At 47.6% G+C, this 22,566-nt stretch overlaps 1 protein-coding gene across 2 annotated transcripts in view; it reads left to right on the forward strand.

The window, feature by feature from the left end:
* Positions 1-17,499, forward strand: part of LOC139060057 (cytochrome P450 3A4-like) — a 39,098-nt gene extending 21,599 nt beyond the window's left edge. The window contains exons 1-5 of one of the 2 annotated variants that reach the window (XM_070538833.1): positions 4,479-4,489; positions 4,906-5,090; positions 14,601-14,790; positions 15,881-16,089; positions 16,175-17,499. In XM_070538833.1, coding sequence (XP_070394934.1) covers positions 4,914-5,090; positions 14,601-14,790; positions 15,881-16,089; positions 16,175-17,170 — 1,572 coding nt within the window. In that variant the 5' untranslated portion in view covers positions 4,479-4,489; positions 4,906-4,913 and the 3' untranslated portion in view covers positions 17,171-17,499. Of the gene's footprint in view, positions 1-4,478; positions 4,490-4,905; positions 5,091-14,600; positions 14,791-15,880; positions 16,090-16,174 lie in introns of those variants that run through there. The other variant, XM_070538834.1, reaches the window with a different exon arrangement.
* The last annotated feature ends 5,067 nt before the right edge of the window (positions 17,500-22,566 follow it).

Below are 22,566 nucleotides of genomic sequence, written 5' to 3' on the forward strand. Positions count from 1 at the left end.
TCTCCTCGAGGTGTACAATGAATCTTGGAGAAATGGCACGCTACCAACAACATGGAAGACAAGTCGCCTTGTTCCACTGCTGAAGCCTGGCAAATCGCCGTTGGAGCTCTCATCCTACCGCCCGATCGCTTTGACGAGCTGTGTGGGCAAAGTAATGGAGAGGATGGTCCTAGGACGTCTGGAGTGGTACCTGGAGTGCCACAACACCTACCCAGATGCCATGGCGGGCTTCCGACGCGGTCGATCATCGATCGATAACGTCATCGACCTGGTCACCTACATTCAACATGAGAAATGCCGTAAGCGTCTCTGCGCTTCTTTATTCCTCGACGTCAAAGGGGCGTATGACGACGTTACGCATGAAGCCGTCCTCTCTGTTCTCGCAGAGGTAGGAGTGGGTGGTCGGATGTTTCAATGGATACGGAGCTATCTATCCATGCGATCCTTCTTTGTAAGCACCGAGGGAGGCCATACTTCTCTACATTACAGCTGCCGCGGCGTCCCCCAGGGTGGTGTACTTAGCCCTGTGTTATTTAACCTAACACTAATTGCTCTCCTTGAGCACGTGCCAACCACAGTCAGACTTTCAATGTACGCCGATGACATTTGCATATGGACGTCTGCAGTAACACGCCTACAGTTGAGAGCGAGAATTCAGAGAGCCGCCACACAAACTGTTATCTACCTCCGTAATCGAGGCCTGGAAATTTCCTCAGAGAAATGCGCACTAGTGCCATTTACGCGCAAACCCATGGCCAATTACAGTGTAATGATAAATGGCCAAATAATACGACGTGTCCGATCGCACAAGTTCCTAGGTGTCATAATCGACAGGGACTTGTCATGGAGCCCACACGTATCATACGTGAAAAAAAGGTTGACAGGCATCTGTCACCTGCTCAAGTTTTTCGCTGGCAAGACCTGGGGAATGTCGCCCAGTGCCATGTTGCAACTGTACAGGGTGCTTTTTCCAGGATTTCTGCGATACAGCTTGCCAGCAATAAGCAGCACAGGTAAAACAAATGAACGCACAATACAAAGTCTTCAGGGTCAAGTGCTCCGGATCTGTCTAGGCCTGCCTCAGAGTGCTTCGACAGTGGCTACAATAGCAATCGCTGGAGACCACCTTGTCAGGACCCACACTGAAATTGAAGTACTCAGGACACATATAAGGCATCTGGCCAGGACTCCCCGTCACCACCTGGCTTCCCTAACAACGGACAGACCACACACATCTTTCAGCCAGACGATAACCGCATATAATGAGTCATTGCCAGCTGGTTTCACCCCGGCTGCGAGACCTTCGATTCCTCCATGGTGCCTCGCTCAGCCCAAAATCAACCTCACAATACCTGGTATCTCGAAAAAAGCTGATCTATCATCGCCAGCCCTTAGAAAGCTCACGCTACTACATTTGTACGAGAACTACCGTGATTCTACGCATATTTACACTGATGGATCTGTTCTTCCAAGCAGCTCCGCGGCGGCAATCGTCATACCTGCGATAGCTACAACAATCAAATTTAAGACGACTCACGCCACAACATCGACGGCAGCAGAGCTCGCAGCGCTCTTTACTGCTCTTCAACACATTGGTGATGAACCACCACACAAATGGACAATATTCTGCGATTCGAAGGCGGCACTGCAGTATCTACTGTCACCTTTACGACGCGGACCGCACGAACAGCTAATATTCCATATTACAGAAATGTTACAACATACAAGTGATGCAGGCCACGAAATAACCTTTCAGTGGCTTCCAAGTCATTGCGGGATTATCGGCAATGAACGGGCGGATCACGCTGCCCGCTCAGCCCATACTGAGGAGCGCCACGTCCCAATTCCTCTTTCTAGAACTGACGCAGCACGGAAGCTCCGCCTACTTGCTCGGCAGTGCACCGCGTCGCAATGGAATGAGCCACATTTAAGAAACACGCGACTGTACTCACTTGATCCCACACTAAGTCTTCGAGCGCCATCACAGCTTCGCCGTAGAGACGCCACGCTTTTATATCGACTTTGGTTGGGCGTTGCCTTTACTAAAGCCTATGCATTCCGCATAGGGATGACCGACAGCCCAACCTGTGACCACTGCGGCCTTGAAGAATCAATTGGCCATATCTTGTGTGCCTGCCCGCAGTACAGTTCCCAGAGGGCATGCCTTCACCACGCTCTTGACCAACTGGATGACCAACCGCTATCCGAAAAATTAATTCTACAACATCGAAAGGACCTATCGTCACAGAAGAAGGCCGTGCAAGCGCTATTGCGCTTTTTACGATCTACCGGCCTGTGTGAACGACTTTAACTGGAACGCCATTTGTGTGTGCGCCTCCATGTGTGCGTGTCTTTTTTTTCCTTTTTTTAACGTTTTCCTCTGACATCTTTCTAACCCCTATCCCCCATCCCCAGCGCAGGGTAGCAAACCGGAGACTCATATCTGGTTAACCTCCCTGCCTTTCCTTTTCATTCTCTCTCTCTCTCTCTCTCTCTCTCTCTCTCTATATATATATATATATATATATATATATATATATATATATATATATAATATACAGACAAAGGTAACTCAGTGATATGTTTTCAGCCTTATTTAATGCAATAGTAACAGAAAATCGTGTATATATACGATCTTTCCTTGTTACTATTGCGTTAAATAAGACCGAACATGCTTAAGTGAGAGTTACCTTTGCCTTCGACATAATGAACCAATATAATCCAGTGTCGCCGAAAATCTTTAAGCGCGTCGCTGAAGCGAGACTGGAAAGTCGCTAAAATTTATACTAAAACTGTCAAGTGGATTTTGAATAACGTATGTGTCTTGGGAACACTATAATATAAGCTAACGTCACGGAAGTCACTTAATTACTCTTTTTCCTTTTTCTAACGCCCCTGCAGATGATGCGTGTGTGGCAGGGAGTTGCTATTAAATTCTGCCTGTGTCCGGTGGCACATCCAGGTGACAAAGAGATTACTTTTGACGTGTCATGTGTCGTAGTGCCCATTAATTGGACCAGCGTTTTGACGTCGACGTCGCTTCCTTGCCCCTGGAAGGTCTGCCCAGTTTCTGCTTGAAAAATCAACACTACCAGTGCAGACAGGGGCGCGTGCATGTAAAAAAAAACACACAGGTTCGTTTGTTGTCGGTGCTCACGATGTTGTCCACGGGATCCCTTGACCCCTTAACTTAAGATAGGCGTTGTCCAATGGCAGCGAAAGGAGGAGGAAGAGACAAAGGAGAGGAAAGGCAGGGAGGTTAGCCAGTGTAAGTACCGGCTGGCTACCCTGTGCTGGGGAAAGGGTTAAAGGGAATAAAAGGAGAAAGAAGAAGGAGAGGAAAAAAAATGGAAACCAGAAAATTCACACACGATAACTTAGGTGCACACAGGCGAGATTGTGGATTCCAATCACAAAATCAGAAGTTGTATAGAAGAGTATGGGAAGTCCCGCGGGTGAGTGTACAACAATAACGAATAGTATCATTTTATACTAGTGCAATAAATGTCCGCATTTCTCTGTATGATGTTTAAAAACAAAGTAAAAAAAGTTACACTACGATTCACATCGGTCTATGGCAAACAGCTGCGTCAGCACACCTTTCACCATCCTTATTAATAAATGTAACGCTTTCCAAAAACGGCGTAGTACACCGCGCAGACCTCTCCCTCTGGTTAACCTCCCTCCTTTCCTCTCCCTCCCTCTCCCTCCCTCGCCCTCTCTCTCTCTCTCTCTCGCTCTCTGTCACTCCAAAAACAGCAATATACTTCAACCTTTATATAGTCCCACCTCAACGATATCATTTCATATTCTCTGTCTATTGCTGCCCTTCTATTTTTTTCTTCTGGTTTTGTACTTGTGCGCATTGGGTTATATCGCATACACGCCATGCGCACGCAGAAGCAACAAAATGGAGTTAGTCAGCGCTTGTTTGTGTGTCCCCGTATATTTTCCTTTCCATCCATGTCTATCACGTTGTTTTTTCCTAATGCCCTACTAAGTTGCCAAAGCTTTCATCCTCGTCAATCCGAAATTAGCCTCAAGCGATGCATGTTTCGCTCCCTAGCGTTGCCAAAATACTTGCAGCTTAAGTTTCGACCATGGAGATTACGCGGCGATTGGTCGCAGCCATTATTGGCTTTTATCCAGTCTCAAAGCGCCAACGACGTTTATTTTATTTTTTCGAATCCTCTCACTCGATGCATGACGGGCATCTTATATTTCGGCGGAAGTGCATTGCTACTACGCTAGCAGTCGAGACAGCCGACAAGGTGGCCCCCAGATCACGTGTTTGCGCCACCTATTCCGCGCTATATACGAACGTTTCTGTCCTGTGGAGATTCACCTCAAGCGTCGAGCCAGACATCGTATTGGAGCCTCGGATTATCACTCCCCGAACTTGCTGACTGCGTCACAATATAACTGAGGACGCATTTGTCGCAGCGTTCCTACCTGGCGTAGGTGGGAGTGGTCCACTACATTATCGCAGGTGCGTATTTGCCGTCTTCCTTCTTATATTTCATAAAATCGTTTAGTGTCGTACAAAACGTTCCGTAGTTCAAAAGGAATTGTTACTCGTGTTGAAAAAAATGTTTGGCAGTTTCAAAAAAAGCTATTGTTTCATGCTAACTATAGTAACACGCACAGCTGTTAGTCGCAAATGGAGCTTTCATACCTTTTCCAATTTAGCACACTATTCTTGCTGTCAAGAACCGCCCTTTACCTACTACCCTATCTTCTGTGATGTCTTATACGGCTGTACACGAGTTATGAAAAGTCTACTTAAAAAATAATCTATCATTGTGGTTATGTTCGTCATTCAACCATCCGCATATATTTAAGCACACTGTGTATAAGTAAGGTGATTCTCGCTTCCACGATGACTGACAAATGTTTCTTTTACAGCTTTTATCATGGAAATAACGGCGTTCCTAGTCGCAGCTCTTGTTGCTATCTCCGCGGCCACAGTCGTGCTCTGGCTGCTGAAGCGTCGTCGCAGGCACAAGTTGTTCAAAGATCTCGGAATCCCAGGGCCGAAACCGGACTTCTTTTGGGGAAACTTGAAGCAAATGGACCACAGACGCATTGAGGTGCGTGAAATATTCTTAGTATACGTTTGTATCCTTGAGCATAGCAGGATGGCTCAGCGTCTCTTTAGCGTACGTGCATGTCGTATGCCATTAACTGGATGTAAGCACAAAGGTTAGAAGAAGTGTTCTGATACGCAAAGTTTAATATTTTGGCAGCATTGGGTGGTGCGAGGAGTCACCTGGGAGGGGACGTAATGTGACGGACTGCCTCAAAGCACAGCGCTTTGCCATGATCATTGCAGGCATACTTTGAGAGTAAATCGGCATTCAAAACTTTCCTCTCACATCTTTCCTCCTCTCTCTCTGCAATTTAGGGCACTCAGCCGGGCGCCATTACCATTTGAACGATGCACTGGACTCTCGGACAGTTTTGCAATAAGATCCTTCCACAGTTGACCACAACACCGTTACTTGCTGGGACATAGATTATATCTGTCTATGACAACGACACCTCAGATCGTAATGGATAGTCATTATTACCGCACAGAATATATTAACACAAATATTAAATTGTACCACAAAGCGTTGAAATGTTTTAATCTGAACCTCCAATCTGCCGTGAACAAGGCACTTGAACTTGACCGCTTGTTCTCGCGCTTCAACATAGATTTCAATATTGCTGTGTTCACAGAAAACTCCTATACTCAAAATCATGAACTCGCTTTCATAAGATAACTTTTATTTAAACAGGACAGCAAGATTTCGTTGTGGAGTATCGCTGTTATTCGACGAAAAAAAAAGAAAGTCGCGAGCGAGTTCATTGATAACATCTCTGTAATTACTAATGATTACGAAGTCCTTACCGTTAAAACACTGCATTTCATTATCAGCACCACATACCGACCACCTGATGGAAACTATGCTTTTCTGCTCTTTTTTTCTGGAAATCTTGTTTAGCCAGCTTGCTACCAATCACTGTGACATTGTGCTGAGCGGGGTTTTCAATGTTGATACGCTTCCAGACACACACCTCCCATGCCCTGCAGTCTATCGTCGCGCCTTAGGGCCTTGTGAAAGTCCTATTGAACCGACTCAAATTACATTACATTTCGAACTAACATTTACTTTCTAATCACTGCCTTGGGAACTGCTGTCTCTTTTGTGGCGCCGTCTTGACAGCAATTAGCGACCATCTTGCCTCCTTCATGTTCTTAGAAATATCATGCCTGACTTCAGCGGAACTAGCTCTACAAGTGCAAAAAGAATTCATCTTAGAGTCCATGGAAAATAAACATGCTGTTTTGAGTTTGTTCATTAACTTCACAGAAGCCTTCGACTCCGTTTCACACAAAGCGTTATTTTTAATGCAAGCGGCTTATCGCTTTCGAGGGCACACGTACCTTACCATTACTGCGATCGTACTTAAGCCATTGTAAACAACAGGTCACAATAAACAGCGCTCCTTAGTCAACTAAATCTATTGTATCAGGGGTGCCTCAGGGCAGTATTCTTGGGCCATTTCTTTTTTAACACATACATTCACGACATCGTACTCACTACAATGGAGACTCAGTTCATCATCTACATTGATGACACAACATTACTTCTGTCCGGCCCTGACGAAGCCCACCTAGCAACTTTAGCCAACAAAGCTGTCGAACGTTTCTTGGATTTCTTGGACCATTCAGAAATGGGGTAAGAAAAAATGTAACAGTTTCGCCCGACAGGCGAAGCATCGATTGCGACCGCAAATTATTATACAGCTATGCGAAGTAAGGTTAGTTGTTTTTATTAGCTGCATAAACTGCTGCAAACATTCGCTTGCTAAAGAAATTAGCAAGCAGGTTGCCACGTGTGCACAGGCAAACACGACCACATCTCACTCAATGACCGCGGACCACGGCTGTCAACGCTGGCGTGGTGAGGAGCGGCAGCAGTGGCGAGCGAATTACCCTTCGTGCTGCCTCTCGCTTCAACGCAAAGTAGGCGTGCGAGAGCGCAGCGCACACGAAGCCATCAGCTATCTCAGGTCGGCTAGCTTTCGAACCCAGCGCAGATTGTCTTCAAGATTGGACATGCGCGGCCGCGTTCAGCCGACGTAGTTGGAGTACAAGAAGGGCACTAACCTGCCCAATCCGCTCTGTCTCCTCCTATAGCGCGCTAACATCTCCTCGCACAGCCCCCCCCCCCCCCCTCTTCCTTGGCACGCTTGAGAAGACGGCACGCGCAGAGGGCGACAAGGCACAGCCGCATCAATCCACCATCCTTCTCGGATGGTGGATTGGTACATCCAGATGCAGGAGAAATACTTCTGGAAATCAACCTGGAGGAGAGTGCGACCCACCTTCTACTTTCTGCTGTGGACTTTGGAGTGCTATTCAACATCGAAGTGACAGCATCCAAACTTAACGCTGAGCAAGAAAGAGACGTTAAATTGAGAAGCCGGGATTTCATTTTTCAGGCTGCAAAGCTAGTGCAGCTTAGGCTTCCTCCCAAGATTCAGCTTTGGCATTCCATGAAATCGTTCTCGCCCGAGAACGTACTGAGCTAGGTAAAACTGCCCCTTCAGGATGTGCCTCTCATAAACTGTTCAAGGGAGATGTAGGACTCCTGGACACTCAGTATAGACGGCTGTGCCTCTTTCCTTGGAAAAATGTAAACAACAAGGACGGCGCTTCTTTCTGGGTAGAAGTGCTAGACTTCAAGGATGCAAGCAGTGAAATTTGTTTACAGGAAATAGCAGACTTCGCTCCGTCGTTGTTGGCAAGCCCCTTAGCAACGCCGATGTCAAGCGCGTGTTCTCACACATGAACCTGGTGAAGCCGCGCCACCGAAACAGAATGAAGTATCCTATGTTGAGCGGCATCCTGCACGTACGTTATGGTCTAAAGTTTCGAGGTGTTTGCTGCAGGGACTTTCAACCGACATTAAAAATGTTGCAGCTATTCAACTCTAAAAACATATATGGTTCCGAAGTGGACGCGTAGGATTTTCTTGATGAGTAGAAACACATCTGACGATGACTCTGTGTAGTTGAGCCGTGAAATCAAACATATGCTGGAGGAGTCAGCAAGTAACTTCATTCATGTACTGGCAAACGCGCAGTGAACCGGGTGCAGACTACCCTGGGGACTATGTTAAAATGTACATGAGTGTTTTCCCTCATTATTGTGGGTATTGTCGCTGTTCAAAATAAAGCGATTTGTTCACCTTCCCTTCGCATTTGTGCGATTTTTCTATACTAGAATTAAACGATTTCCAAGAATAAGAAAATTTGTTATCTTCTACTTCTTTTGGGCTTCCCAGCAAAAGTCGCGCCGCTTTTTTTGGGCTTGTTTAGAGGTGGTTATTTGCTTGTTTGCTCGGCAGCATCTGGCGACTCTGCCAGGCAGGGAATGAGGCGAGGGAGGAGGGGCGTTCATCTCCGGTGGCTGCTACGGTGCCTCGCTGTCCTCCTCGTCCCCCGCTCCGCACAGATTGGACACAACCACGGCGTTTGCCACGCGAATCGCGGACGCCATAGTAGACGCCTTTTGGCGGACGCCGTCGGGACGTATTGCCGGCGCTCGTGTGTCTTGAAAACGGTGTGCGACGTGGATAAAGTGCGCGCCCGCACGGGCCTTTCATTCTGTGAAGTTCTGTGAAAACGTGGGCCATTCCATTCTGTGAAGTTGGATGACCACCGAAGCTGTTTGGCGCACGTCACAGAGGTGACACAAAGTCCTTACACAAAGGACCGTTACATCGGTGCTTTGTGTACCATCACGCGAGCTTTTCACGAGCAGTCTAACCCCCGTATGCAGAAATGCAACTTAATTGACTTGATCCGAGTGACGCCTATCGGGAACGCGCCGAAGGGAACGCAGTGAGCGTCTTTGGGCACGTTAACGCCAGGCGTCATCTAATTCAAGTCAAGCATGTGCTTCGACTTAAGTTGCATTTCTGAATACGGGGGTAATTGTTGAAGCTTTAGTCTTCGTGTTCTTTAATACAGAAGCACAGCGGTAAGGCGCACATGCTTGCTTTTCTTGGCGTGTTTCGCGAAATCTGTTATGCTTATTGCTATGTGCGTAGCAAACAGGATCATTTGGCTTTTCGGGTGAGTGAAACGGGTGTGTGAAGCATACCATATTTCATGTGGCTATTTCACGCCGGTAGCTGGGGTGGTATAAAGCTAAACTTCGCCGATTGCTGTTTACATAAATGTTGATTCGTTTTGTTGTCAAATTCAAGCGCTTGCATTTTGACGCGCAGGATTAGTAGACAGTGTTCATGTGCTCTGTCCTAGACACGCATTGGGTATTTAGTAAAAGGTCTCAGGAGCTTTGAAAGTGTCAGCGGGCGCTTTCTGCGTGAACAGTGGCGTGACATGACCACGATGTTGCTTACGTCCGTGTGGGAATTCCGCTTAAATTTCTCAGAAAATAGGCTAGCTTAAGTACAGCGGTTAAGGGGAAATAAGAGCGAGAGCGCGACGTAAAATACGTTTTCCGAAAACGTTCTATGCGCTCATCTTGCGATTGCACTATGAAAGCTTTGTGGCTGCGTCGGTGACCTAGCCCCTGAGAGTGCACCATTTTGGAGACCACGATAGTGAATTCGCCGGGTGTGGTCGATGTACTAGTAGCTAAGAGCAGACGACGACAACCAGGAAAGAGTCTTCTGGTCACGGTGCTTTGTAACGAAACCGCGACAGCTGGATGGCGTGACTGTGAGGCGCACATCTCTCACGGCTACTCAGGCCGGAAGCCGCAGACGGTTTGCGGACAATCCGGGACTGCTTAATCGAAGAGGCTGTTGTGCCATTACCACAAGCCCGGATTCCGAATCTGCAAGATGCAGAATCTATCCTGCGAGCGCCCTAATTCTCCCTTCACAAGTCAAGATGCTGAGCCGTCAGGCAGCGGGGTCCTGCGGGAGAAGTTTCGGCTAGCCGCATGTTTGGGCGTGTCGGCGTGTGCCAGACAGCCCGGCGCCGCACCTCCCTTTGCCTGGAGGTCTCCGCGCGCGCGAACTTTGAACCGGGTGGCCAGCGCGGTCGCTGGTTGGACCCCTCGGACGACCGTCGTGTGCTGACTTTGTATTGGGCCGTTTGAGTGACAATGGTTCCTCGGGGATTATAAAAGCAGCGTCGCGCTGCCTGAAAAACAGGATCCGCCGTCCCACCGGGAGAGAGTGTCGCTCCCGACTGGGGTGAGATGTGTCACGCTTTTTCGCCGGACGTCGTCGTGCGAGAACAGTCGCGTTTGTTGTGAGCACTCGGCCCCAGTGCCGACCCGTTCATGTCCTGTATGATAACCTGTATATAATGTATAAAGTCCCTTTTGTTATTCTCATCGACGCCAGGCTCGGAGTCTTCGCTACCAACGCTCTGTCACGAAACGGGTGACGAGCGCTACGGGACCACAAAGCCGTAATCGTGGTGCAGCGGTGAAAGTTCGTAACACTGCTGGCACCGGTTGGATGTCGTAACACTGGTGGCACCGGTTGGGGGTGTCGTAACACTGGATGGCAGCGACGGGATTGACCGGCATCAGCTACCTCGGCGCGGTGAGTGCCTGAAGTTTACCTCAAACACCAGACTTTCTCTGACACAGGTTATAGTAGCTTAGGGAAGGATTTGGTGTTGCATTGTGATAACCTTGTGTGTTTCAAGCCTAGTAAGAGTGTTTTGAAAACCAGGGGATGCTGAGGGGGTAAATAGGGCAGTGTGTGAAATACTTGCATATGTCTTACTAGTAGTGTTATAGTAGCGTACGGCAGGTATATTCAAAAAGGGTAAACAGCAGGAGGACAGTGTGAACGATGGAGAAGTACAAGGTGAAGGAACTTCTCGAAATTTGTGAGGAGTTGGGCATTGAGTTGGGCTCAACCAAAAGAAAGAATGCGATCCTTGAGGTCATGAGGACTGGGGACGTAACGGCTGAGGAAGCCGCAGAGGCCTGGGCGGATATCAATGAACGTCGGGAAAGGGAGGAGAAGGAACGTTGCGAGCGGGAAAGGAGAGAACAGCAACGTCGCGAGGAGGAAAAGGAGGAAAGGAGAGAACAGCAACGTCGCGAGGAGGAAAAGGAGGAAAGGAGAGAGATTCGTGAGCACGAGCTTAAAATGAAAGAGTTGGAGACCCGAAATAGCTCGCCAGCGCCTAGTCTCACTTCTAATGTTCCCAGAATACGCGATCAACTTCCACCCTTTGTCGTCGGAGAGGATATGGCCAAATACCTCGTGAAATTTGAGCACGTGTGCGAACGGAATAGCATTGAGCGATCCCTTTGGGCACAGAATCTGTTAGCGTTGCTTCCTGGGGAGGCATCAGACGTAATAACTTGCTTATCGAAAGAGGCGTTTGAGAGCTACAGTGATGTGAAGGAAGCGCTACTGCGGAACTACAAATTGTCGCCCGAAGCTTTCCGGCAGAGGTTCCGGTATGCAAAAAAGGGTAAGGAGTCGAATGTTGACTTCGCGTTTCGTCTAAAAGCCGACCTGGTGGAATGGCTGAAGGGCGAAGAGGTTTACGACGACCGCGACAAAATTGTCGAATGCATCGCGTTGGAGCAGTTCTACCGTTGCATTGATGAGGATGTCCGGCTCTGGCTGCAAGATAGGCTAAAGGAGGTTAAGCTAAACAAGGCAGCAGAGTTAGCGGAAGAGTATTACACACGCCGCAGCTTGCACAGCAAGGCAGTGCGCGTAGAAAAAGCTGATAGAAGAGATGGGTTTTACGGGAAGCCCGACGAACGGAAGGAAATCACGCGTCGCGAGTTTCGGGAAGACGAGTCGCTTCCCAAAGAAACTGTAAGGGATGGACAGAATGCATCTCAGAATGATGACGATGGTCCGAAACAGCGAAACGAAATGACGCGTTCTTTTGAAAAACGGAAACCGTTAACCTGCTACAATTGCAAAAAGCAAGGGCACATCGCTGCAAGCTGCCCAGAGAGAATTGCTTTTGCAAGGATACAGGAAACTCACAAGAACATACGTCTATTGGAGCCCTATGTGCAAGAAATTAAGGTAAACGGCAAGAAGTGCCGAGCACTGCGGGACTCTGCAGCAACTATGGACGTTGTTCACCCGTCTTTCGTCTCCTCGAGTGATTTTACGGGAGAGTGCGTTAGGATACGGCAAGTGGCCGAGAAGGAGAGTGTCTGTTTACCGATCGCAACGGTTATCATTGAAGGAGAGTTTGGGAAACTTAACACCGAAGCCGCTGTGTCAGCCGCCCTCCCGGAGCAATTTTCCTACCTCTTCTCAAATAGCTCGGAGCAGCTGCTGAGGGATCAGGGCAAATCATTCTTTGCCGACGTGGCGTACATGGCCCCCACGCGATCCAAAGCGCGCCCGCTGTCGAGGGAACTTGACTTAGCGTCGGCGAGCGAACAGCGGTGCGGTACAGGGACCGATCAGGGTAACTTGAGTGGCGAGCAGTCACGGGAGAGGCAGAGCTCGGAGGCTGGCCTAGGCGAGCGGGTCCTGGAAGTGAGTGGGAGTGACGCGTGCAGTGCTAGCCGCGATATAGACGCGACGCCGCAATTAGGCGACGCGGGCTCCACACTCGCTCCGGTTTCCGCCAGCCGGCAGGAGCAGGCTGCAGTTGAAAGAGAAAGTCTGATTCGCGAGCAACAGGAAGACTGTTCATTAGCCGATCTGAGGAAGAGCGTCAAACGGGGAGTGAAAAAAAAGAGGGTTTCATTTGGCAAAGAATCTGGCTTATTGTACCGCCGCTACACGGATAAGCAGGGTCGCAAATATAAGCAGCTTCGGATTCCGCGAAAATATCGCCGGGAAAAATGAATGACCTCATTTGCTTCCTCAGTGGTATGTTTTCGGTCCAAGTGATTTCAAGGGGACCGTTCTATTTGTCATTATTATTGCTGATTATTAATTGTTTCTATTTTGGTGTGTTGTTAATTTGAAAACTGATTGTTTGAGCCTTGTGTGCTAGATCGTACACCTGCCTCTTGTTGCAGCGGGAGCAAAAGGGGATAGCGATTTAGCTAGGTTGATTTGAATTATGGCCTTGTCTGGTGTTTGACGGGAGACAGAGGGCACTTGTTCGTGTTGGGTGTTGCCTTTTTCCGGTCGGTTTTGCAAGCTGCAGAACGACCAAGCGGGACCAGTGGCGAGAAGCAAGGTCTTAGGAACGACCCGAGCGGAGCTGGTCAAGGTGCCTTGGCGACGACGTGGTGAGCAGAGCTCCTGTCCTGGCGAGTCGGACCTGGGCACGTGAAGTTACCTGGCGTCCCGACACTGGACGTGAACTTGGACGAGCCTGACGAACGTGCGCGCCTGGCATCCGAGCCACGTGGAGGCAGCTCGTCTTCCCGGCGCCTTATCTGAGGGCGGGGATGCTGTTGTGCCATTACCACAAGCCCGGATTCCGAATCTGCAAGATGCAGAATCTATCCTGCGAGCGCCCTAATTCTCCCTTCACAAGTCAAGATGCTGAGCCGTCAGGCAGCGGGGTCCTGCGGGAGAAGTTTCGGCTAGCCGCATGTTTGGGCGTGTCGGCGTGTGCCAGACAGCCCGGCGCCGCACCTCCCTTTGCCTGGAGGTCTCCGCGCGCGCGAACTTTGAACCGGGTGGCCAGCGCGGTCGCTGGTTGGACCCCTCGGACGACCGTCGTGTGCTGACTTTGTATTGGGCCGTTTGAGTGACAATGGTTCCTCGGGGATTATAAAAGCAGCGTCGCGCTGCCTGAAAAACAGGATCCGCCGTCCCACCGGGAGAGAGTGTCGCTCCCGACTGGGGTGAGATGTGTCACGCTTTTTCGCCGGACGTCGTCGTGCGAGAACAGTCGCGTTTGTTGTGAGCACTCGGCCCCAGTGCCGACCCGTTCATGTCCTGTATGATAACCTGTATATAATGTATAAAGTCCCTTTTGTTATTCTCATCGACGCCAGGCTCGGAGTCTTCGCTACCAACGCTCTGTCACGAAACGGGTGACGAGCGCTACAGGACCACAAAGCCGTAATCGTGGTGCAGCGGTGAAAGTTCGTAACACTGCTGGCACCGGTTGGATGTCGTAACACTGGTGGCACCGGTTGGGGGTGTCGTAACAAGGCCCAATATATCTACGTTCTCATTTGCTCCTTTAGTTACTAAATTCCATCATCACTCATTCCTGCTACCCTATGGGCATCGGCGACTGTCTTTGATATGTTCGTTTTAAGTACAGCTCTCGCTTTCTTCTGCTTTGAAGAGTAATAATCCGAAGGCGAGACACGCTGACAAGTTCAGCCTTTTTTTTTCCTTTTGATCGTCCACTTCCTCTACTTATGTAAATTCGTTTTTGAATCTTGAGGACCATTTCTGCCTTGCGCCGTGCTGTCTTTGAACGTAAATTCTTTGAACGTTCGCGTCTTCTTGCATGCAGCTTGGCTGGCTTGCGCAGTGTCACACAAGAGTCTCTATAACGAAAAGAAGCCCGTGACATCTGTTTCAGAGATGATTCCTGTATGAGACAGTCCAAATGCAAAATCTAATAATTACTGATCAACATTTAAAGTGCTGCGACGTTGTAAATGAGTCTGATAGGATAAATGACGTGCAAATACTTCGTTGCTGCAGGCTCTCGTGCAGTGGAAAAAGGAACATGGAAATCTGTTCGGCGTCTACGTCGGGAGCGAACCTTTCTTGGTCATCACAGACCCACAGATGGCACACGAGTGCCTTGTCAAGCAAGCTGCTATATTCCAGGACAGACCGACATCTTTCGTGGATGCGGAACCTTTCAAAAGCAGCCTCTTTCAGCTTGGTGGTAAGCTTCACATTATCGGTGGAGTCATTAGGACGAAGTTTATTTTCCAGAAAAACTGAATAGACATGCAGAAGCGCCACCTAGGAAGCTTTTGCGCTTCATGGTGCTTTAATGTTACTGAGTGTAGGGAACACGTTCTTTTTCTTTGTCGCTAACAGTGAAGAAGGAACAAAGCAATGTGAGATACCCGTGTTGTCATCTTCTTGTAGTCTTGTTATTTGCTCTGTATGTTTTTAATCTTGATGTTTAACAATATATTCCAAACTCGCACTCTATGTGAAATTGTCAGACCCACTTTGTAACTGTAGGGCTGTATGATTGAAGCCGGTGTACACCAAGGTAAATTTTGTTAGGAACCCTTATATTATGTCTTTCGCGCGCTATACTGTATGTTTTTTCTCATACAACACTGAAAAGCCGGCACATAGGCGAAGCATTCTTCGCACAGGGGAATAGCGCCAAAATCCGACGAGCACGAAGAAAGGTACAAAGATGGCATACACAGAGTTTTTGTGGGCCTCAGAAACATTCTTGCACGAAAAATGACATAACGAGAATCGCAACAGTTGTCGGCGCCGAACTGAATGGCGCATTATTTTACACACAGTCTCGCACTAGACATGTCTCCTGAATAGTGTTTGTGTCATGTTGTGTGCCAGAAATGGTGGCGTGAAGCAGTTAAATTTTGCTGCGTGTGTAGCATGAACCAGGCGCGCATGTATGAAATATTTGGTGTCTTACTGGACGCAGTCAGTCCTCCACAACCACCCCTCACCTCATCGCTAGAACTTTTCTTATTCTGCACAGATTTCTTGATTCTTTCTCTTTTTATGAAACGATATTACCGCCTTAATTACAACCCGCCACAATATCGATAACAAGCCACAGTCCAATCGATATTTGATAAATATACCGTTTAGTGAATTTTATGGAAAATCACTACTTTTGCACCAGCAAAAGAGAATAACGAAGCGGTTGAATAAATAATATCATTACATGTAGGGAGTTTCCAAAGAATGCGCTTACGAATAAAAGAACCTGAACCGCATTTCTTCTTGGTTTGCAGTGTATTCTGTATATCTGTTTCCAGGTAACAAATGGAAGAACGTGAGGAATGCGTTGAACTACGGTTTCAGTTCAAACAGGATAAAGGATCTCTCCACAGTAGCAGACTTTAGTGCCACTAGATTTGTGGAGAAGATATCTTCGATAAGCCTGAGGAGCGGACACGTTGAAGTGTTCGATCGTGCATTGGACTTCGCTTTCGACTTCATCATGAACACGGTACTGGCACAAAAGGTAGGTGCTCCTATCTGTGTTCGTACATTCCTACTCTTGGGTACACTTCCACGTCATCAGTTCAATTCGCTTGCTTCTTCGACAGGTGAAATCTCAGCAGGACTGCAACGAACCAATTCTGGAGTTCCTGAAGCAAGTCTCTAAGGACATGGAGAACTCAGCCATTGAAGTGGCGTTTACGGTACCCGTCATACGGGCAGTCCTTACGCTGATATATCCATTCACAAAGCATGCTAGAGCGTTTAAAAACATTATGGGCAATGTGCAACACATAATCGAATTACGCCGTTCCGGAGAACTCCCGAAGGAACCCAGCGTGCTTCAGACGCTTCTGGGCACAGAAGCCCTCGATGTAGCTCAAAAGAAACGTAACAGGCTCAACAAATACTTGAACGACCAGGACATATCGTCCAATGCGGCAATATTTCTGTTGGCTGGCACAGAGGCTACGGCTTCCGCGCTTTCTTTTTTGATGTATCTCTTGGCAAGACACCCAAGTGAGCAGGAAAAAGTATTCAAGGAGATGGAAGATATTTTTCCCTCTGAAGAAGGAATCAAGCTGAACTTCGACGAGCTGCATCGGCTAAAAAGAATCGACATGGTGATCTATGAAGGACTTCGCCTCTACCCTCCCATCCCGCTGTATTTGATAAGGAGTTGCTGTCTGGACACGACTGTTAGTGGACAGTGCATTCCAGCAGGTGTCAATGTAATGGTTACACCGTGGCTCATCCATCATGACCCTGAAGTTTGGCCGGAGCCTGAGAAGTTCCTCCCAGACAGGTTTGCCGAAGAAAACAGCGAAAGTCGCCAGAATGGGATTTATATGCCTTTCGGATTGGGGCCCAGAGTGTGCGTAGGCCAGAGGTTAGGGTTCCTGGCGGTAAAATCAGCGCTCGTTAAAGTTGTTCGAGATTTTAGGCTAACCTTGTGCGACGAGGCCGCTGGGCCGCCAACGTTATCGGTTCCTAGCGTAATACTCATACCTGGAGGAGGAGTGAGGGTCAAGCTGGAGCCCAGGACACCGATAGCGTCGAGTGAGCGGTGCAAGGATGGCAATCGTACGTTCATGGCAGCTTAGGTTTGTGAGAGTAAATAAGTAATTCAGGAAGTGAACCAGCCTATATATCATGCGTTCGTGCACATTTACTTGTATCACACTCCCAAAAGCGCAAATATGAGCGAAAGAGAAAGGTATATAGACGCGCACCGAAGTCATGTTTTGTTGCCTTTCACTTATGCCTTTACGTTTCTGATGCGAAGAATTTTTTGCGAACTTGAACCGCCTGGAATCTGTCTGTCTGTCTGTCTGTCTATCTGTCTGTCTGTCTGTCTGTCTGTCTGTCTGTCTGTCTGTCTGTCTGTCTGTCTGTCTGTCTGTCTGTCTGTCTGTCTGTCTGTCTGTCTGTCTGTCTGTCTGTCTGTCTGTCTGTCTGTCTGTCTGTCTGTCTGTCTGTCCGTCCGTCCGTCCGTCCGTCCTTTTACGTCGGGATGCCATCGTGGTCGTTTCTATAAATATATCAGAATAAGCATAGAAGGCTTGACATGCAGGCACACATGAATCACTTTTCATGACACCAGTGCCATGACGTGTTTGTCATGCCATTTATGTCGGGACATAAATAGAATGCATGACATGCGTGCATGACCCTACATTGATGGCATGAATGAAGGATCTGTCATAACATTAATGGCAACACATGCATGCACATCTCATGTCGTGACACCAATGACATCACTTACTTATCATGACATTACGTCATAACATAAATGGTCTGAACAACATGATGCCGTCGTAATCGTTAGTTTAAGATGAAATGTGTCAGGATATAAATTACAGATGCATGACCAAACATGGGTTACATGACATAAAAGTCTTGACATGAATTACAAGACATGCATCTGCATGTCATGTCATGACATCAGTTACATCCCTTGCTTGTCATGGCATGTATGTTATGACTTAAATGGCTTGAATGTCAGGATGCTGTTGTGGTCCTTTCTTTAACTTGGTGTATATCTGTATATGAATGACGTGGCACATGTGCATGACCTGACATGAATGATATGGCTTAAATTTCCCCAGATAAATGACATCCTTGTCATGCCACGAATGCCATGAATGGCATGACATGTCATGTACGTCGTGAGAGGACATCAATGTCAAGACATGAATGAACATGTCCTGCCATCTCATTCTTCTCATGTCATGCACACATGTCTCGTCACACATATGCTAATACGTATACATGTAAAGAAGCGACCACGACGTCATCAACTCGGGTCATTTATATTGAGTACAGAAAAACAGAAAGCATTGGGGGGCTTATGGCAGGCTTTACGAAAATCATCCATGAGAGCTTACCAACGTCATTGAAAAGAAAAGTGTACAGTCGTTGTATTCGGTGGACTAGCAAAGAAGACTAGCAGGACGCTTAACTTTAAGAGACAGGAAAAGACCGGGTAAAAGGGATAACCGATATTGTATACTTGACACTATCAGAAAAAGATCAGAACTAGGCAGGCCATATAATGCGTAGGGTAGGTAACCGGTGACACATTAGAGCTACCGAATGGGTTTCAAGGGAAGAAAAGCGCAGTTCAGGACGGCATAAAATTAGGTGGGATGATGAAAGTAGGAAATTTGCAGGCGCAAGTTGGAGTCAGCTAGCGCTAAACAGGGATAATTGCAGATCGCCGGGAAAGTCCTTCGTCTTGCAGTTAACACAAATATAGACTGATGATGGTGGTGTGGATTTCAAATCTGCGTGATATGACATGCTGCATGACATGAATAGTATATCATGACATACATGTCGTAACGTGAATGGCATGAATGCCATGTATGCATACATGGCATGTCTGTAGGGTCAAGCCACCACATAATTCCCATGCATGTATGCATCCATGTATGCATCCACGGTATCACATTATTACTTTGACGAAAGCTTATACCGAACCAGTGGACCAAGTTATTCTTTAAGTTGGGCCGGTGGCTATATGGTCCTGCTCGTTATGCAATGATGGTCACTGAATCGTCATTAAAGCTCCGTAATCCGGCTTTCGCCTCTAACTATCGCGTGCTACCTGTGCGTAAGAAAATCCTGGCATCTCGGCAGCAGAATACCGGTTGATGGTTGCATACGTTCAAACAGCGATCTGAAAGCAAGTCTCCCACAAGCTGTGATTTCCGAACGTCTGATAGCAACGCGCCTTCTCCGCATTCCTTCCAAAGCTCGTACCAGGCGGCTTAATTAACCATCGAGGCCTTCTCTTTCCTGGTATACAGAGTGCCCAAGTAGTACAACGCTGCACCGAATTGCACAAGGGCAAAATCAGCTCGGCTCGGTCAAGGCGAACAGGGCAACACGCCATTCATCTGAATTGGTATTGAAGGACAGTGGCTTCAATTTGTACGCACTCAAGTCATCCGTTTGTGTCCCACTAGTGATACCACGTACTTCATTCGTGAGCATTCATTTTCTTCGTTTCTGGCCCATCTTGCAGCTCCGTGCCACTCGTTCACATGAAGCATTTCTTACACAGAATTGGCCGAGCGGAAAGCCCCGAATGTGATTGCGGATTTGTAGATGAAGATATGTATCACCTCCTTCTAGATTTCCCACATCACGACACACCAAGATGCCGACTTAAATCAGCGCTAAGTAAATTAGACCGCAGACCTTTCAGTTTAAGGAAACTTTTGGTCCCTTGGCGAACAACGGCCTTGCAGAAGAGCGGTTTAAAAGCACTAAAGACTTTTTTTGAAGACAGCGGCATCGTTGGACGTTATTAGTGCTTTCATTGTTCTGTTCATTTCAATGTCACTCTATATATACATCTGTTTGGGAATTATGTTATGTTGACTGCTCTGTTCTGACTGTATGTGCTAATATCTTTACACGATGTATATAACACCCGCTGACTAGACAATGTGTTATTAAGTGACAGTATCGTTTGTACTTTTGAGACTTTCGACTACGTAAGTGTGGAGACATTTGCCATGCATATTGTATGTACCCGCTGACCCGCTGACTAGAAAATGTATTAGGCGACAGTATCGTTTGTACTTTCGAGACTTTCGACTACATAGGTGTGGCGACATTTGCCATAGTCTTCCTGTGGAAACGTTGGTTTATAAGTCCTGGCGCTTGTGTGAAAAGATTATCTGATATGTAACCGTGGACCCTGAATGATGCATGACGGAACCACCCAAGAGATAAGGAGTAGCCGGCGCCTTAAATTGCGCGCCAACATCTCCTTATATCATATCAATAAAAAATGATATCATTCGTAGAAATCGTGCAGTCCTCGTCACCGTCGTCATCGTCTTGCTGCTGTGGTCACACACACACACACACACACACACACACACACACACACACACACACACACACACACACACACACACACACACACACACACACACACACACACACACACACACACACACACACACACACGCACACGCACACACACACACACACACTCGCGTTATTTCTCGTTCACTGTACTCGTGTCCCACGCACAATTCCGGGACCTACACAGACACATTCGTCAACGTGGTAACGCTTTGCAGAACCTCAAACAGTGCTGCGTAGCAAGCTGTCTACAAAATCCTTCGCACACGTCGGTTCCCAAAGTGCGTGGGATGTGCGTAATTATTTTTTTGCCACCTGTTTGTGTACATCCGAGATATCATTTAAAAAAAAGCCTCACTCGATAGTAAGCGCTGTGTCTGTCTTTCTTTCTGTCGCATTAAGTTCATTCTTCACGCTGCTTCCCTTAAGATAAAAGCAACAGGCTGGCAACTGCCATCAGCGCCGTTCACTCCGAAGTATGTAGAAAGCGGCATCAGTAGTTTGTCAGCAGGAGGATCGCCACGACGCCTATAGCTGTCCTCCCATTGCGTGCCTATCTGTGTAGCACGCGTCACCGAAGGTAGTTGACAGAAACATGGTGCAGCTCTCCCCCGCCCCCCTCCCTCCCCACGTCCTCCGGTCCACCCAGGCCTACTAGAGATGCGATCATGCTCGGCATCGAGAAACGTATACGCACGCGGAAAGCCATGCTATTTGCTTGTTATTGTGCACTCAAGGTCAAACGGCCTCCGCGTGTGGGTTATCGAAACATCTCAGCGTTGTACGAGCCAAATTCTCTAGCCGTCTTCCTTACCAATTGATTAGGCCACTTATTGAGTCTGCGATCAGGCCGCTGCCCACATAAATATACAATAAAGGAAAGCGAATGTGTTTACCTTCAGATACGCCGGTACTTGGACAACGTGGGAAGAGTCATGTCAGCTTGCCCCCTCCGCGCTGTCGCCTTTGAAAACATCCCAGGGCCAACTGTCATTGAGCAACCTTGGAGGTCGTGCCTCGTATCCCGTACATGCGCATGCGGGAAGTTACTAAAGTCATATATTTGGATACGTAGGTGGCAATACCTCGTCTACTATAACGAATCTTACCACCAAGCGGCTATTTCTGTCAGGATGTCGAACCAGAAAAAGAATTACCGGGTTGATTCGGGTTTCGTTCAGGGCGTTCCGATTTCCTTCCGATTCAGTTCTGGTTCGGAGAAATATATATATATATATATATATATATATATATATATATATATATATATATATATATATATATATATATATATATATATATATATATATATATATAACGGTTCGGGCTACACTTAACCGGTTCGCCAACCGGTTCAGCACAGTAAACTTGACCTTAGACTATGGGAAAATGCTGCAAAGAAGTGCTATTCACCTGTCCGCATGGCACATCTGCAGGTTCTGCCTGGAGGTGGAATGAATGGGCTTTCTGGCACGTGGGAGAGAAAAATCGCAGTTTGTTGCATGAATACACGTTAAGCTTAAAGTTGTACAGCTGCAGGCAACAATACGCAGAAGGACGGTCTTCTCAGGCAATGTCGTCGCAAGAGTGTGCGGCACGCCGTGCGGTGCCTCGACGCGTTCTACTTACATACATGAACACCGCGATACAGTGCGATCACATCTGGCGCACGATGATACTGAAAGTTGTATAAAAAGAGGAACAGGAGGGCCTAGTTGCACGTAGTGGAGTACTTATCGTTAATTGAAAGAGCAAATAGCAATACTACAGCGCCACGCATCATTTTGAAGGAATCCAAACATGGCGACTTTGGTCAAATAATGTATTTATTTGTCTAAATTTAATACAGCAAATTTATCAGCTGCCTAACACAAGACATGTTTACTCAACGGCTGCTCACTATTGTGCTTAACGTGCCTCATCCGGTTGGTCGCGGCGGAACTCGATCGTCGACGCGACAACTACGGTCCTGCTAAAGAAGAATTATTCAGACGGATATTTCATTCGAACCCATCGATCTCATGTACTGCAAAGTTATGCCCCAGCAACTGGTCCCGACCTTCAAACGTAGAAGCTCCGGGGAAAGCCAACCCAAAAAACGCACTTGTGATACGGT

Source organism: Dermacentor albipictus, chromosome 5, assembly GCF_038994185.2.
Source record: "Dermacentor albipictus isolate Rhodes 1998 colony chromosome 5, USDA_Dalb.pri_finalv2, whole genome shotgun sequence".
Lineage (NCBI taxonomy): Eukaryota > Metazoa > Arthropoda > Arachnida > Ixodida > Ixodidae > Dermacentor > Dermacentor albipictus.